We start from the raw sequence: 16,026 nt of genomic DNA, 5'->3' as shown, positions 1-16,026 counted from the left end.
CAAAACGTATTTTATTTCGTACACCACCGCCTTCAACAAAAGTCTCTGTCTAAACATGGTCATATATCGATTACTTAGTTAACAATAACTATCAGAAAGTTTCCCACTTTTTGCAACTTCATCAACTCTGCTATCAAAAAGTAAATTGTTCTCATATTCTCAACTTAATTCAGCACAATAATAAATCATATCCTTAATTACTTCGTTATAGACTCCGTTAAATTTCTTACCTTCAGATTTTCATTCATTAATCAACTGAATTTGACTTTAGATACTAAGTGTGATTACTTTGTTAATTATAATGAACTCTCTCATTGCTTCTGGGAGATCGAAACATTTTCTAAGATATATTGACAGAACATTAAACACTTTTGTTTTCATTGAGCTTCTGTAATATAACGTCGTGATACTGACCAATATATACTTCAAATAAACGTTTCTACAATCGAACGTGTGGATTGGAAAATAAATTAAATGCATTCACTTTTTGTATGAATGTAATTTAATTTCGAATTCTCTATTCACACGAGGTTTGATTGTGCCTGAATATTTGGAAATGACTTGCAATTATCTAGTATTGATCTTCAGTATCTTACTGGTGAGTTAGAAAGATCATAGCTACATCGATCAATATGGTTCTCTATGATTTTCTATTTATTTTGAGTGCCGAGCAAGTGACTTGTCTAAATTTTTATATTTATGCATTTTGATCGGACCCAAAATTTTGGGTTAAATTATAATTTTGGTTGGAAATTAATTCATTTCCAACCAAAATTATAATCCCCATGTGTTCCAAATAACGTAAGTCAAAAAATAACTACATACAATAGGTTATAATTATTAATAAGAAAGTTACTTCTCTGATTATTCCACGCATTATCAATTCCATGATTGTGTAAATTTTTCACATCCCATTTGCTTTTCCGGGCACAGGGCTCGTCAATAACGGCTGTAGAGATGGCAAACGTGGATAAGGACGCAATCAAAATTGTACTATCAGTAACAACTACCGCAAAATTACCTCCATAATACGACCTTTGGTTTTCTTCGGTACAGTTTCTTCTGTAGGGCTGCGTGTGTTTACTTTGAACATGATTTCGTTGATAATTCGTACAAAGTTTGTGACTTTTTGTTTTATTAAATGCTACAAAATGGTACAACGACTGATTTTTTGTAATTGAATAAAAATAATCGAGTGAGTTACTAAACGTCGAATTCACGGCATGCAAAAGTTGAATGCCAATTTCAATTTTCAGTTACATATCGTGGAAAATTTAAATTTAGGTAAATCTCAATCCAATCATTTATTCAAATCTCAAATATTAACTATAAAACTCAAAATGACTAAAGAAATAAAACTTTGCATGCTGTGCAAATATTTGAAATTTATTTTTAATTTTTCGTTTAGATAAAGTTTTAGATTTTATTAATTTTTATTTTTATTTGTATTTAAAGTTATCGAAAAAAAAATCACCATTAACTCAGACATCCTACATTCTATGATTAGTCCAAAACCAATACATTGAACATCAGAACATAAATAGAACTAAGGAAAACCGCTTAGTTTAAAACTACTAGCACAATATATTACCAGCAATAATGTTACACAAATAAAAACATCTAAGGAAATTATGGGTAGCTTAAATAGTCTCCAGCTATTTCCGTGTCTAGATTTACACGTCAAGCCATCAGCCCTGTCCAATAGCCTAAGTTCCTAAGTCCATCCTATAACGCGTAATGGTTTGTGAAAGTCCTGGGAAGCCTCCACCATTGTATGACACATACCATCAGCTCAATTACTACGGTAATTACCTACAATTTTCTTTCGCTAATCGTGACAAATTGGAAGAGTTATGGTCCTTCGTTTGGTATTGGCAATAAGATTTGTGTTAATACGGCAGAAACAATTTTGAACAGTACTTGCTTATTGTAAAAGGCGTGTCATTCTATCTTTCATTAACTTTATTAAGTGACGTATTAAAATATAATCGTTAGACAAATAATATTATGATTCATGTTTATCTAATGTATTATTTGGAAATTAATCTGAAACTTTATTGTTTGAAAATTTAGCCTTGCAGACAACACTCATTCAGCTGAACGTAGTCTTCGAGTCTTGTCGAGATTGTTGGCTCTATCAATCTCGTGACCATAAAGACGGGATTGACTTTGGAGTATCTGAATGAGTGATTTGTAGAATAAAAAAGAATCTTGCACTGCACTGTCAAGAAAGCTTACGCTTTAGGTACAATTAACAAGAAAAGTTTCCATAAAAAAAGCGCTCAAAAATGTGTTTTATTGAAATATTTAGGACTAGCGACCCGCCCCGGCTTCGCACGGATGCACAACCGATACTAAACATCTATTAGAACTAACTAAAGGACCGCCCGCAAAGCGGCTAACTAAGTCTTGCTCACTTCGCAACGGGCCGTGCAGCAGAAATCGTAATATTTTAATTTTACCACAACTTCAAAACCATACGTCCAATTTTAATCATTCAAAGACCAAATATTATCTACATAAACTGTACTTATTGATGAAATTATTTATTTTGATAAGGATTAATAGAATAGCATGAGTAAAAAAAACGCGTTTAAATGTAGACCAAAAAAAATTCAAGATTTTTAAATAAAAATGTGGTTGTTGTGCCTCACTCGACATAGATAGGTATAGTGTGTCGCGGACTTTTTTGTAGATATTTATAAGATCTACAGTTAATTAAAATATTTTATGGTTCTATCTTTTGTAGTTTAGGCAGCGTACGCAAAATAAGTAACTTTTTGGTTGATTTTTTTCAGTTTGTGTCCGAAAAATCCAAATATATTACGGAACCCTATTTTTTTCCAAAATAAAATATAGTCTATGTTACTCGTAGATAGTGTAGCTTTCGAATGGTGAAAAAATTTTTAAAATCGGTCCAGTATTTTTTGAGCCTATTCATTACAACCAAACAAACAAACAAACAAAGTTTTCCTCTTTATAATATTAGTGTAGATTAAAGTAGAAGTTATGATATGTATACCAGACGCCTTTCATTAAAAAAATTTAAACTTTAAATAATCAATCTGATTTTATAAACACTCAAAACCGGATATATTGTAATTATAAACTTTTCCTACGGACTGTACGTACACACTATCCGTTTGTTTTTGCAAACGCGGTCCAGTTGCGGCGTGCGATATGTTCGCTATGTGTGCCACCGGACGCAGTACCAACTCAAATGGAGCGGATACTCAGACTATTACACGTCCAAACGAGAAATACCACCGCTCATAAGACCGCCCCACGGATCAGGTGACCACTACAGTTAGCAGTATTGCTTTCCGACCTCGCCAAGGACGGTGTAATTCTGCTTACCTACTCGATGTTCTAGGTCGCCTTTTTATCGATAACGGAGATCAGTGGCATTCGATTTTTACGTTCAAATATAGTTCTTTGTAATTACCGGCCAGTTATGCTGTAAGAAATATTTGTTTGTTGAAAATTGGAATTGAGTTTAAAAAAGTGATAAATGTTTCAGGGAATTTGCAACAGGAAAGGAAAAAAAATGATATATAGTTTAAAATCATTTAGGTAGGTAACTACCATTATTTTAAATCCCAATCATAAGACTAAAATAAATCTTTTTCTATCTGTTTGTACGATAGCACCTCGCTGAATAAATATTATTGCCATTTCTAAAATTATGTTTTCATCCTATTTCGCCGCTTAGAATCTGTTACATACGAATAAAAAAAAACAAGACATTTTTAACATTCTGCTTGTTTCAAAGATACGTGGAAAAACAAAACATTATTTTTGAAAAGGTTAGATAAAAGTAGTACTTACGCTTATTAAAGCTAATATTATCCAAATGAACGTTGTCCTTGGTAAATGTGACGCGATATCCGATGCCATTTTGGACCTGAAAATAAAAAGGTAAAAGATAATATTATAATTACTTTATTGAATAATACAGTTTTAAGATACTTTAGTGCTAGACATCGTTAGGTGCTAAGTTTTGCAAGTAAGTGTATAAATAAATTTGCAATCTCAATTAAACTACCAAAGTTATGACGTAAAAAGAATCCTACTAATATTATAAATGCGAAAGTTTGTGAATACGAGTATGTCAGGATGTCAGTATGGATGTTTGTCACTCTTTCACGCAAAAACTACTGAACTGATGACGATGAAATTTCGTATGTAAGTAGCTGAAGATCCAGAATAACATATAGGCTAATCCCGGAGTTTCCGCGGGATTGATTCCACGCGTACGAAGTCGCGGGCGGGCTCTAGTGTTTTTATAATTAACAGAACAGGTAATAAAACTTTGGTTTACGTCGTGAGAACTAACGCAAACGGAACACCAATGGAAGATAAACTATGAATTCTGAGTTCCACCCACGGGTGGTAAAAATAAAACCCAGGATTCTAGAATGGCGCCATTTAGGCCAGTCATCCATTTCGCCTGTTTAGGTGGTAAATTAATTATTGCATATTTGTCTGCAATAATATTGACCATAAGCAAGATGATGTCTAGAGTGGAGCAAGCCAGTTCTCTAATAATGCCTCTTCTTCCTCCTTCTGGCGTTAGTCCCGGTTAGGTCCTCACCTTTCTAGAGAGGAGCCCGTCGCTTTAAAGAGGAATTCATGTTAATAAGCTTTTAGTCGACCTTAGTCGCCTTTTACGACATTCATGAGAAAGAGATGGAATGGTCTTATTCTTTTGCAAACCGTGCAGGGAACACGACAATTGTTATTGATTGTTTAATATTGCGGATGCACAGTTATGCAACAAATCAAGATCGTTATTTTCAGACTGCATTGCTAACCGGACTTCAAATGTACGCGTAAGAAAATTTATCGCATTTACATAAGTGAAAATATGTGAATAAATATCTTTGATAAACTAGTTTCTTGTCACTTGTGACGCACTACATTGAGCTTGTAAGCCACTGCTGAAATAATATATATTAAGAAAACTTAAAATTAAATGAAACTGCTTTTTAATATTTGGTAGGTGGATTATCCAGACATTGTTACATTTTTATCGTATAGCTTAACATATTTTTTTTCAATATTAAAGACGGAAGTGAATAATAATAATTTTGGGAAAAAATATAATAGAATAGATTCTAATGCGGTATAAGCATTATAATCGTAACGTCTTCTTTTTTTAACAACATTGTGATGTAATTTACAAAGGTGATTCAACTTTAATTATTAAAATACCTACAACAGGAAAAATTTTTAAAGTTTTAATTTTATACGAACACTACACTTTTTTTATTCGCACTCTTATAATAAAAGAACGCTACAGATGCTATATTTCTGGAGCTATACTAAGTCTATATTACTTTTAACTGGGCTACTGACCTTACCCGCTCAAAGATTTGCTTTCTCTCCGCGAAAATGATCACGGTCAATGCCGCCATATGCCGTGTGGTTGCCGGGCACTTTAGAATAAGGCGACTAAAGGATACGCAAATAAACTTAGGATTCTTAGTGTAGGGATAGGCTTTAAAACTTGGTATTCTTTTTTAGGCGATGGGCTAGCAACCTGTCACTATTTGAATCTCAATTCTATCATTAAGCCAAATAGCTGAACGTGGCCATTCAGTCTTGTCAAGACTGTTGGCTCTGTCTACCCCGCAAGGGACATAAACGTGACCATATGTTTGTATTATGTATTCTTCTTGAAGGCGATGGACTAGCCACGTGTTACAATTTGAATCTCAATTCCATCACGCCTTTCGGTCTTTACATGCTCTGTCTACCCCGCAGGGATTTAGAGGTGACCCCCACAATTATCATGATTTCACACGGCCGACATATAAATTAGTTATTTTGCAGATTAATTATAACACTTACAGTCAATTAAATCAGTCAAATTGCTTCGACACAGCCATAATAAATTAATTTGCGCGAACCATTATCGGAACAGTTGTCAATGGTAACAATTTATAAGCTATTTATGAATAATTGGACATTACCATTATTACAAATTGCCGTAACAACATTTAATTTTATGGTGAACTTCGCAACGCTTAGCGGGCGATCTCTGCACAAGCGTACCTAAAGTATGAAAATAAGAGTTTTTTTTTTAATTAGACTATAGCTAATAATAATATCCGCCTGATCATGATTCTGACTTTAAGCTGCTAACTAATCACCATACACCTAGCGTAAGTCCCGGTTGCGTATTCACCTCTCTAAATAGAAGCTGGGGGTCTGCCTTTGACCACAATTCTGGAGTGGATAACCTTCCAACCATACGGGAAATCTAAACAATATCAAATTGTGGTTGCACATTCAGGCCCATGAATGTGCAGGTTTCATCACCATAAGATTATTGGACGTGACGCAACCAAGACTACGTACATACATAAAATCACGCCTCTTTCCCGGAGGGGTAGGCAAAGACTACCTCTTTTCACTTACCACGATCTCTGCATACTTCCTTCGCTTCATCCACATTCATAATCATGCATCTCTTCATGCAAGATAGGCGGTTTCGGGTACTTTTGACCTGACCCTTCACCAGGACGTCCTTAATTTGATCAAGATACGATCAACCAAGACTAATGCCATGAAATAATGGCAAGGGATATATTCTTATATGTTCCATAGGATCAAACATATTTTAAGTACATCAGTACAATCCTGAACCATAATAATATCTAAGTTAAAGAGTAAATAAAGTTTATAAGTTAATTTATACATACATGCATAATATACGTCTATATCCATTGCGGATTAGACATAAGTTAATATACCATTATTACTTTATATTTATATACCCAACTAAGGGCCGGCCATCCGCGAATTTGTCCGCGTGGAATCCTACGAAATTTCAGCGTAATCGGTTCAGCAGTATTTGCGTTAAAGAGTTACAAACATCTATACATACATTCGTATTTATAATATTATAGATAAGTTCAAGTTATATTGCATACAATATTCATTACTAGCTATTAAACGTATCGTTTATAACCCAGTTATAAAAGACCACTTAGGTATGATCAAGAGCAGAATTATAAGATAGTGTGAAATTCTGTTCGACTCACAGAAATCTGTATATCATGTCAATTAGATTAATTCTTAATCTCAATTGGGATAATTTTGATGATGATGTGAAAATTTTTATATCTCTAATTTTGTAATCGTAGAATTATAGTTAGAAACGGCACTTTAAAACTTTTATAAGGGTATAGGGCCGGGTGTGTATTATAGTTTTCATCATTATTTGTAACATAAAAGCTATATTACAAATATATAGCTAATTTACAAATACAAAAATACAAATGCCGTGTGGTTCCCGGCACCAATACAAAAAAGAATAGGACCACTCCATCTCTTTCCCACGGATGTCGTAAAAGGCGACTAAGGGATAGGCTTATGAAATTGCGATCCTTTTTTTTAGGCGATGGGCTAGCAACCTGTCACTATTTGGATCTCAATTCCATCATTAAGCCGAGCAGCTGAACGTGGCCATTCAGTCTTTTCGGGACTATTGGCTCTGCCTACCCCGTAAGGGATATAGACGTGACTATATGTATGTATGTATGTACAAATACAATTCGTATTAAATACCATAAGGCATAATTATATCCAAATCAAAATATGCTAAAAAAATAGAAATGATAGATTAAACAAAACTTTCTCATTTTTTAAAATAAAAAATACTTAAAAAATAAATCATATTACATTAGTCATCAACGTGTAGGAAAATGCTACTAATACACTCAAATCTAGTAAATACAATCTAAGTCCAAATAATAAGGAAGTGCTCACAATGTCTGCGTCTGCACTCAAATGGAAACTAGGGTGTAAAAATTTAATGACAGGAAAAGAGTTGCCAACTTTCATGATGTATTACTTCAAGTGACCCTAAAAGTGGGGTGACAACTCAATAAACTGACTACACCTCACCCACACTAATGTTAAACATGAGTTTTGTATTACCGTCTGTGCTTACTAAGTGCGAAAATTAAACTATGTGAGCTATTTGGAGCGTGCGAAATGACTGGGTATGATACTTTTAATTTTATTTTAAAACTATTCCGTTGTAATTTATATTAATGTTAATTTATATTTTTTTTAATGTAGAGAATGTGCATTCGTCCATAATTTAGATTTAGAGATCTATAGATATATGAACATGCTGCAGTATAGTTTGCTCCGTATGCATGCATATATCGCTTCGGTACCGTAGAATTAGATTTCTACGCCTATTATAAAGTCTCCTGTTCGGTTTCCTTCCACCCAAAGGTTGCCTGGAAGAGATTGCATTAGGGATAAGTCCGCCTTTGTACCATCTCTTTCTATTTTGTGCCGTTTTGTATGTTTTACTCTTATGGTGCAATAATCCGGATCCGGATCTTACATATAGCCTTACTAATCCCATCTGTCATGACATTTTTCAACATTATATCGTCCTGCAAATATCAATTATTACTCAGTCTAATACAAGTCTATGTCTGCCTTCCGCGGTATGTGGCCGTTAAAGTAACTATTGGTTGCGTCAAATATAGTAGTTTGCAAACAGACAGACAGCAGACATGCGAGATATTAACGGTTTGGAGTTGTTAACTGCGCAAATAATTATGAATGGCGTGCTGCTTCTGAAAGTCCTAAAATTGTTGAAGAATTACAAATTGGCTGTTTTGAAAATTTACAACAGAATGGAAGATTTGTGATCGTTTTCACTACCGAGTCACTAACTCACATTAGGGGTGAGCTAAGTATTACCTAAGCTAGGAGCCTCATTACTTACCTATCCTAATTATCACAATTCTAGGAGTTTCCTCGTTAGATGACTTTTTAGTCAAGTGACGTGATGTAAAGAGCTTAATTTTTCAAAAAAGACAAAATAATGAGGAGAATCGAAGATCAATTCAAAATTTTAAATAGGTATGGCTTTTTACCGTAGCACATTTTCATTTATAGCTTTTAAAATTTAAACTACATTTTTTTTACATAATGATAAGCTGACATAAATTTCCATAGTACGTAAACTCCATCAGGGTAAAACTTTGGGGAAATCCCACATAAGCGAAGTCTCCGGCAAAATCTAGTATATTATAAACCGATAAGATATACGACCAATGGAGTGCATCTCTCGAAGAAAGTGTGCATCGCGTGTCTTCAAACATGCGGTATCTCGCTCGATTAGACAAATACCGAGGCGATTTCCCCTAATACAGTAGCCGATTCATTTTCTCTTCTCATTTCAATGTTTAAGTAGCAGTTTGTTGAGTTTCACGAATAAACATAGAATAGAACATGCTGATTAACTGATAGTGATTTGAAATTTGCCATTTTCCTCGAGTAGTCTAGGAGGAGAGATAATTTTACTATTTTATTATAAGTATAGATATTATAGATTAAATGAATTAAAAAAAAACAACTTCACTCTATTCCCTATCAAGATGAATTGAAGATATCTCTGCTTTATTTGCGAAAATTCGACTATTTGTCGTAAAGTATTTTTAAAAAAAGCTGTTTTATTCCTTATATCCAACTTACATGATATTTTCTAGGACAGGAACCGCACACTTTAGGAAACTTATTTAATTACAACTGTAATAACAAACACGCAAGCATTAAGCATAGATACAGTATTTAGAAACATTTTAAGTGGGGATAATACACGTGTATTTGACAGCCTAGCGGCAAGTGGAATGAGTCACATTCCTTCGACTTCCCGCGAATGTGAACACCCCTTAATAACCGCCCATAAGCCTGCTCAGATAAATTATTGTTTATCAGTTTTGAGGGCAAAGAGACAACCTTATCGCTATGTGGTTTAAAACTAAAGATACTACAGATATCTTTAGCGGAAAGACATAAATAAAAACTTTTATTCCTCTAATTGTAAGAGCTGACTCTAGTCATTGGAGAAGTGTAAAATTCTCAATTCTTTACTTATAAATGCTTATTATGTTGATTTGTTTAAATTTCCAATTTTAAAGTTTACTAAAATTCTATACCCATTCTGATTTTGTTTAAATAAAGATAAATCTATCTTTCTTATCTTATCTTCAAATCACAATCTCATTTATTAAACAAAATAGTAATTTTACCGGAATTATATTACGCTACGAGTAGAGGATTTTAAGCTCACTATTCTTACACTACATAGTATGTACCTAGGATAAGAGAAACAATAGGTGTAACCCAAAGAATAAGGTATAAAGAAGTTATCAAGCTAATTTCTCTGAGAAAATAAGCTACAACTTGATACAAATCAAAGCGCGACAACATGTTTGTTATTCTTACATGAAATTGGAGTTTCAGGATTAAGTACTGGATTTATATGACGGCCTCTGTGGCGCAGCGGTAGTACGCTTGTCTGTGACACCGGAGGTCCCGGGTTCGAATCCCGGTCAGGGAATGATGAGAAAAGAATTTTTTTCTGATTGGCCTGGGTCTTGAATGTTTATCTATATAAGTATTTATTATAAAATATAGTTTCGTTGAGTTAGTATCTCGTAACACGAGTCTCGAACTTACTTCGAGGCTAACTTAATCTGTGTAATTTGTCCCGTATTTATTTATTTATATCAAAAGGATCATCACTATGAGCCATCTTCTGTACAATCGTCATTTTGAAACGTAGCCTTTGAGCTTCGGGCGCCGACCACCAGGGTTCAATCATTTTTACATTAGGTCCGTTTTCAAAATTGTATGTTATTCCACTCTTTCAATGTTGCAAGCACCCTTCTTAGTGTTGAAAAATGGTACTATACAATTTTAAAAATGGACACCGTGTAAATAACTGTGATCGATTTGGAAAATAGTTTCTGACAGTAGTTCAACTCTGTCTTTAGCTTCCATTACTAAAAAGATAATGGTCATCTTTGTGATTTGTAAAATCATGTCAAATTACAGCCATACAACGTCTTTGATGATTCAATTTGTAATTTGATTTTTATTCTAAATCGCTTTTATTATAACTGCATGTTACCTTTAGTGCATGTACATTTAGTACTTTATATTTTATCTGGATCTGCGCTCTCTCTGAAGATATTTTGATTTGGAGTGACCTTATAGAATAATATGCGATAACTATGAACAACTAAGTACAAATTAATTAAATTTTTATTTAAGATCAGAAAATAATGACCCGAAAACAAAGACAGTATTCGCAACAAACGTCCCGTAAATGTTATTCTTTAAGATTAACAGCTCCAACTATGTCTTTTAAATCTCTAATCCGTACACAACATTCGGTGAAAGTATAATCCCAAGATTTGGTTAGCTTTTAAGCTTTGGGTTTTAAATTCAACAATTAAAAATACAACCGGGTTTATAAAAATATAGAATATTTATCAGACACAAATAATCAGATTAATGAGAGAATGATGGTACATTCTGCTGTTTTAGACCTTTGACTGCACCATCTCTAGTAAAGGAACTTGCGTAAACCACTAATCAAGAGTAACATCAGGTCAATTTTACGGTACATATTTTTTTCACGATTGAGTTTCACTGTCGCTCTGACTGACAAGTTTGGTCCTTAGTCCTAGTTGCTTCATCTTGCAATCCTTTGAAAGCTTCACTTTACGTACAGACTGGTCGTAATTACTCGGCTCCAAAACGAAATGTTTAAATTGGTTCCCAACGGAACCCTCGGTGTTCGGGGCCGCTTTTTACCTCTTCCTTGAATTATTAACACGGGTACGGTATGTGGGTCGTTTACATCAATCAAATTTACGGAGCCGACGGCACAAGTACAAACTCAAATTAATAAGGATACAAAAAAGTTTAAATCTTGAATATACACCAGCATTTGTCAGTCAGGGCAGTCAGTTTTATAGAACCCTGCGTTAACGAATGGTCATTATTTGATCTGTATTTCAAATTTCTGAGTGTTTTTTCATACATTGGTCTTAGGGACTCGCTTCGTGTAGAAACCTGACTTATATAGAATCATGGTGAAAAGGCGCCTTCCGGGCTCTTCTCCAGATACGTAAGAATGCGACTTAACACCATTAAGAAGCAGAAGATCTGTCTAAGTCATATTTCGAAAAAAAATCGTTATCTTTGGTAATAATTATATTTACATACACATTCTTAAGTATATATTATATTACAACAAATATTTACAACAATAAACAATATTTATTAAAATATAAAAATAAGCTTTACTGAGGCATTTAACTATACGTGCATCAAATTTCAGCTAAATTAATTTCAACGGTTTCAAATAGACGAGTCAAACAATCGCCTTTCTTGTCTTTTGATTCGAAGGTAAAGGTACCTTTAGAAAAAGCCAGTTTTGAACACGGTTCAAGAGACGAATTTGAGGTCATTCAGTGTGCGTGCAAAATCATATTAATGATCTTTTATATAGACTAAGAGCTGCGAAACCTTCGATATTTTTTATTGTAACAGATAGCGGCGAAGATGAGAACCGATGACGAATGATAAAAAATTGGAACACATGACAAACCATGATTGATCTGAGTTAATGCGCCTGTGAATATAATAAAGACAGTTAATTAAATAACTTCGATAGTAACATGTGTAATATATGTATGTGAAACGTGCATGAAGGAAAGTATTAAAAATAAAATTTTGCATTGCATTCCTTTGCATCTTCGTTCAATGTTCAAATTTAATGTCAAATTAGGTATTTTGAAAAAAAATTGACCCACCCACCCATATAACTTTCTAAACATTTACATTTAGATACTTAAAATCTAACTTTTAGATATGGGTTTCTAGACTTCAACTTGTCTTTTTGAAATCCCTGCTGCATTTCAATCCTCCGTAATTTTGAATTAATTATATGTACCTACGTGTAGACTTTATTAAAATAACTATTAATGTTAATCTTTATATATCTTACATATATGCTATACATATTTATTATACTTATTATATCTTTATATAACTACGTATTTCGTCGATGTTTCCAACTCACTTATGATGAACAAATACTAAAAGTAAAATTCCATTAATCGACAAAGAATGTGTTTGAAAAAGTGGAAACTATATAATTTATTTCAATAAACGAGAACAATATTGATAAGTCACATAAATACATGTTCAATTTATAACATTTCATAACTGGACGGCCCCAGACAGGTCTGTATCTGTGTAATTTTAACACTTACATAGAGTAATATCAGGAAAGCTGATAGAAATATCATCGTACGCCTCGGGCCATGGGTTTAATTAACTTGTCTCATATCAAGTTACAATTGAAAATGTCACAGAGTATTTATACGGGAGGTGTGGAATTTTATCATTTATCACTTCGAAATCTCATCTGTATTATAGGACGAACAGGTGGGCTAACATACCTTTTAACGCGCAGCTGATAACGAAGGCTTTATGTAAATTTTCATTTGTAAGAAGTTCCCGGCATTAGAAAAAAGAATAGGACCATTCCATCTTTTTCCCATGTTGTCGTAAAAGGTGACAAAGAGATAGCCTTATAAACTTGGGATTCTTCTCTTAGGCGAAAGGCTAGCAACCTGTCACTATTAAAATATAAATTCTATCATTCAACCAAACAGCTGAACATGGCTTAATGATGGAATTGAGATTTAAATAGTGATAGGTTGCTAGCCCATCGCCTACAAGAAGAATCCCAAGTATTTATTAGCCTTTTCCTTACATTAATGTTTAATTATATACGCTAATGTTTATCGTGATAGCAATTTTGTCTGTGCCTTGACAACATTCGTAAAAAAATCTCAAAAAAAAAAGGTGTTGCTCTGATCCGATAAAATCTAATTCATTAATAGACAACTGTTGATTGGTATGTTCGTTGAACATATATTTTTGGATCAGCAAAAAGTGGTCTAGCCACAACCCATTTTTCCATGTACAACGCCTATTAAAATTTTATAAATATATAATTGTAGGAAGTGACTCAGTGGTTAAATAGACCGCACCTGGTCCAGCAAAAACTATGTTAAATATATCGTACCAATGTTTTATGATGTAATGGATATTAATATATATATTTATTGACTGTTTTAAAATCAGACTTTTTGTTGAATATTTTTTACGGAGTCAAGTTGGTTAGGCCTTATATTTTATATGAATTTAGGTTGTATCATTCAAATTAGGCACTAAAACGTTACATAGCTGTAAAATTTGCATACTTATTTAGGTAACTAACCACTTATAAAATTATATGTGGACTAAAAACAAAAAAAATCTTATTATATATTCTTCTGAATCCAATGACTGTTTTGTAATTTGTTTTATTTATATCTAATGTGCATTAAAGAGTTCACAAACAAACAAAAGTCAGGCTTTCTGATTTCTGTTTTAGTCTCAGCAAAATATGTCATATCAACTCGTAAACCTTATTTCACCAATATCCAGGAGAAACATCCAATATCATCAACATCCAGTTGTCGTAATGTATAGTTTTCCTAACAATGTTTTCCCTCAAGCACCTAACTCAGAAGAGTCATTGGTACAACCGCCTCGAGAAAAATATGACCTCTTGTTCATACAAACCGAAACCAAAGACAAAATAAATACTTGTACATAGTCGTGGTAGGATTCAAACCGTTAACCGATTCATTACCGCCACGCTCAAAGAGTCACCAAGTAGTAAAAAAAATACTTAGTACTCACCAGTCACCGAATTTCCGCCGACTAGTACTCTTCGCTCGCCAAACGATCATTGTCCACTAAAAACTGACATCTAGTCACAATTGTCACCTTTGGTCCCCGCTGGTGGCCAAACGGTCACCACACATAATCTTTTTTCACAACACTACACTGCTTCGAACCGGTTCAGTTTGGATTAATCTGGAACAAACAAGAAAACACATTTAGTCTTTTTGATTTTAATTTCTTACAATAAGAGGACTTACGATTTGAAGTATATGTTGAACACATTTTTTTTTATTATTAATCTCCAATACAAGGCTCGGATTAGGCTCCCCTGCAAAGGTTGTGGAGATCACGTGGTAGTCGCTTCGTGTAAAAACCTAAATTACCCAATCCAGGGTCATGGCACAAGGCTCATCTCCAGAGAGGTGAGGATTTACGCCAGGAGGAAGGAGAAGAATTTTCAATGCAAAAAATAAATAAAAGACAATCTGTATGCTCCCTTCAGAAGTTCCAGGTTTGTCACAATAAAAGGTAGAGAAAAGTCTTGACACAGAATTTGATGTTGGCAACCCTAATCAAAGCAATCATAACCATATTGGGAAACAAATAAAATCTAATTTTGTCCAAACAAAACGATCGCTCACGGTTATAGCCCATCGTTTGTTTACCTTATACCGAAGTTCTGTTTTGGAAAGTGTGTCGATGGTCGACGATAATATTGTACCATAGATCTGAAAACTATGATGTTTATAAAGTAAGATACGCTATGTTGTAGGCGCGGTTTGTTTAGTAGTGCGGTTATATTTATAACTTGATTTAAATAATAACTGACATTTGTCACAATGACCAGAGTAAATATCTACTTAACATTAATTATTCCGTCTTTTTTAAGTTATTGTAACATCAACTTTTCGTTTCGTCTCTTTTTCCTACACCAAAATACAGTAGGTATCACAGTAAATATTTATAAATTAAATACAAAACCGCCACAAAATTAAAAGGCTTAAAAATAATCCAATCAGTTTTACAAACCAACCAAAAAATTTCAATTAATGTCAGTTTTGTTATATACCTACAATAAGTTTACAATAAGTTTTGTTTCTACAAACTCCAATCGATATTGTTTAGGCAAACAATTTACTTTAATGATAAAAGTAACGCATCTACATTTATTAACATCTCAGTGCGAGATGGTATTCAGATGATATTGAGCTTGAATTGAGACATTCTGTATAAACTGAGATCATGATTCTATGATATTTTCGCGTGAATAGACATTGTAAGATGTCTCTTGTTAGCTAAGACAAATGTTGTACTATGCCGTTTGGGTGAAGATATTATCGTCTTTATGCCTGGCTTTTTTATCTTATTAGTGTTCACCAAATCTCTTAAGTTATATTTGACCTAGACCTTTGTATTGTATTGAAATCACTACTTATCTCAAAATCTTAATTA

At 33.5% G+C, this 16,026-nt stretch overlaps 1 protein-coding gene across 2 annotated transcripts in view; it reads right to left on the bottom strand.

The window, feature by feature from the left end:
• LOC106137767 (cuticlin-1) overlaps positions 1 to 16,026 on the bottom strand; it is an 82,517-nt gene that overhangs the window by 46,022 nt on the left and 20,469 nt on the right. For both annotated transcript variants that reach the window (XM_060946347.1, XM_060946348.1), the window contains exons 2-3: positions 14,590 to 14,766; positions 3,829 to 3,904 (exon numbers count right to left, since the gene is read on the bottom strand). In XM_060946347.1, the coding sequence (XP_060802330.1) occupies positions 3,829 to 3,904; positions 14,590 to 14,639 (126 nt within the window). In that variant the 5' untranslated portion in view covers positions 14,640 to 14,766. The remainder of the gene's footprint in view (positions 1 to 3,828; positions 3,905 to 14,589; positions 14,767 to 16,026) is intronic.

The sequence above is a fragment of the Amyelois transitella genome, chromosome 10 (genome assembly GCF_032362555.1).
Source record: "Amyelois transitella isolate CPQ chromosome 10, ilAmyTran1.1, whole genome shotgun sequence".
Lineage (NCBI taxonomy): Eukaryota > Metazoa > Arthropoda > Insecta > Lepidoptera > Pyralidae > Amyelois > Amyelois transitella.
The sequence above is the reverse complement of the archived record's forward strand: the minus strand, read 5'-3'. Positions and strand labels throughout refer to the sequence as shown.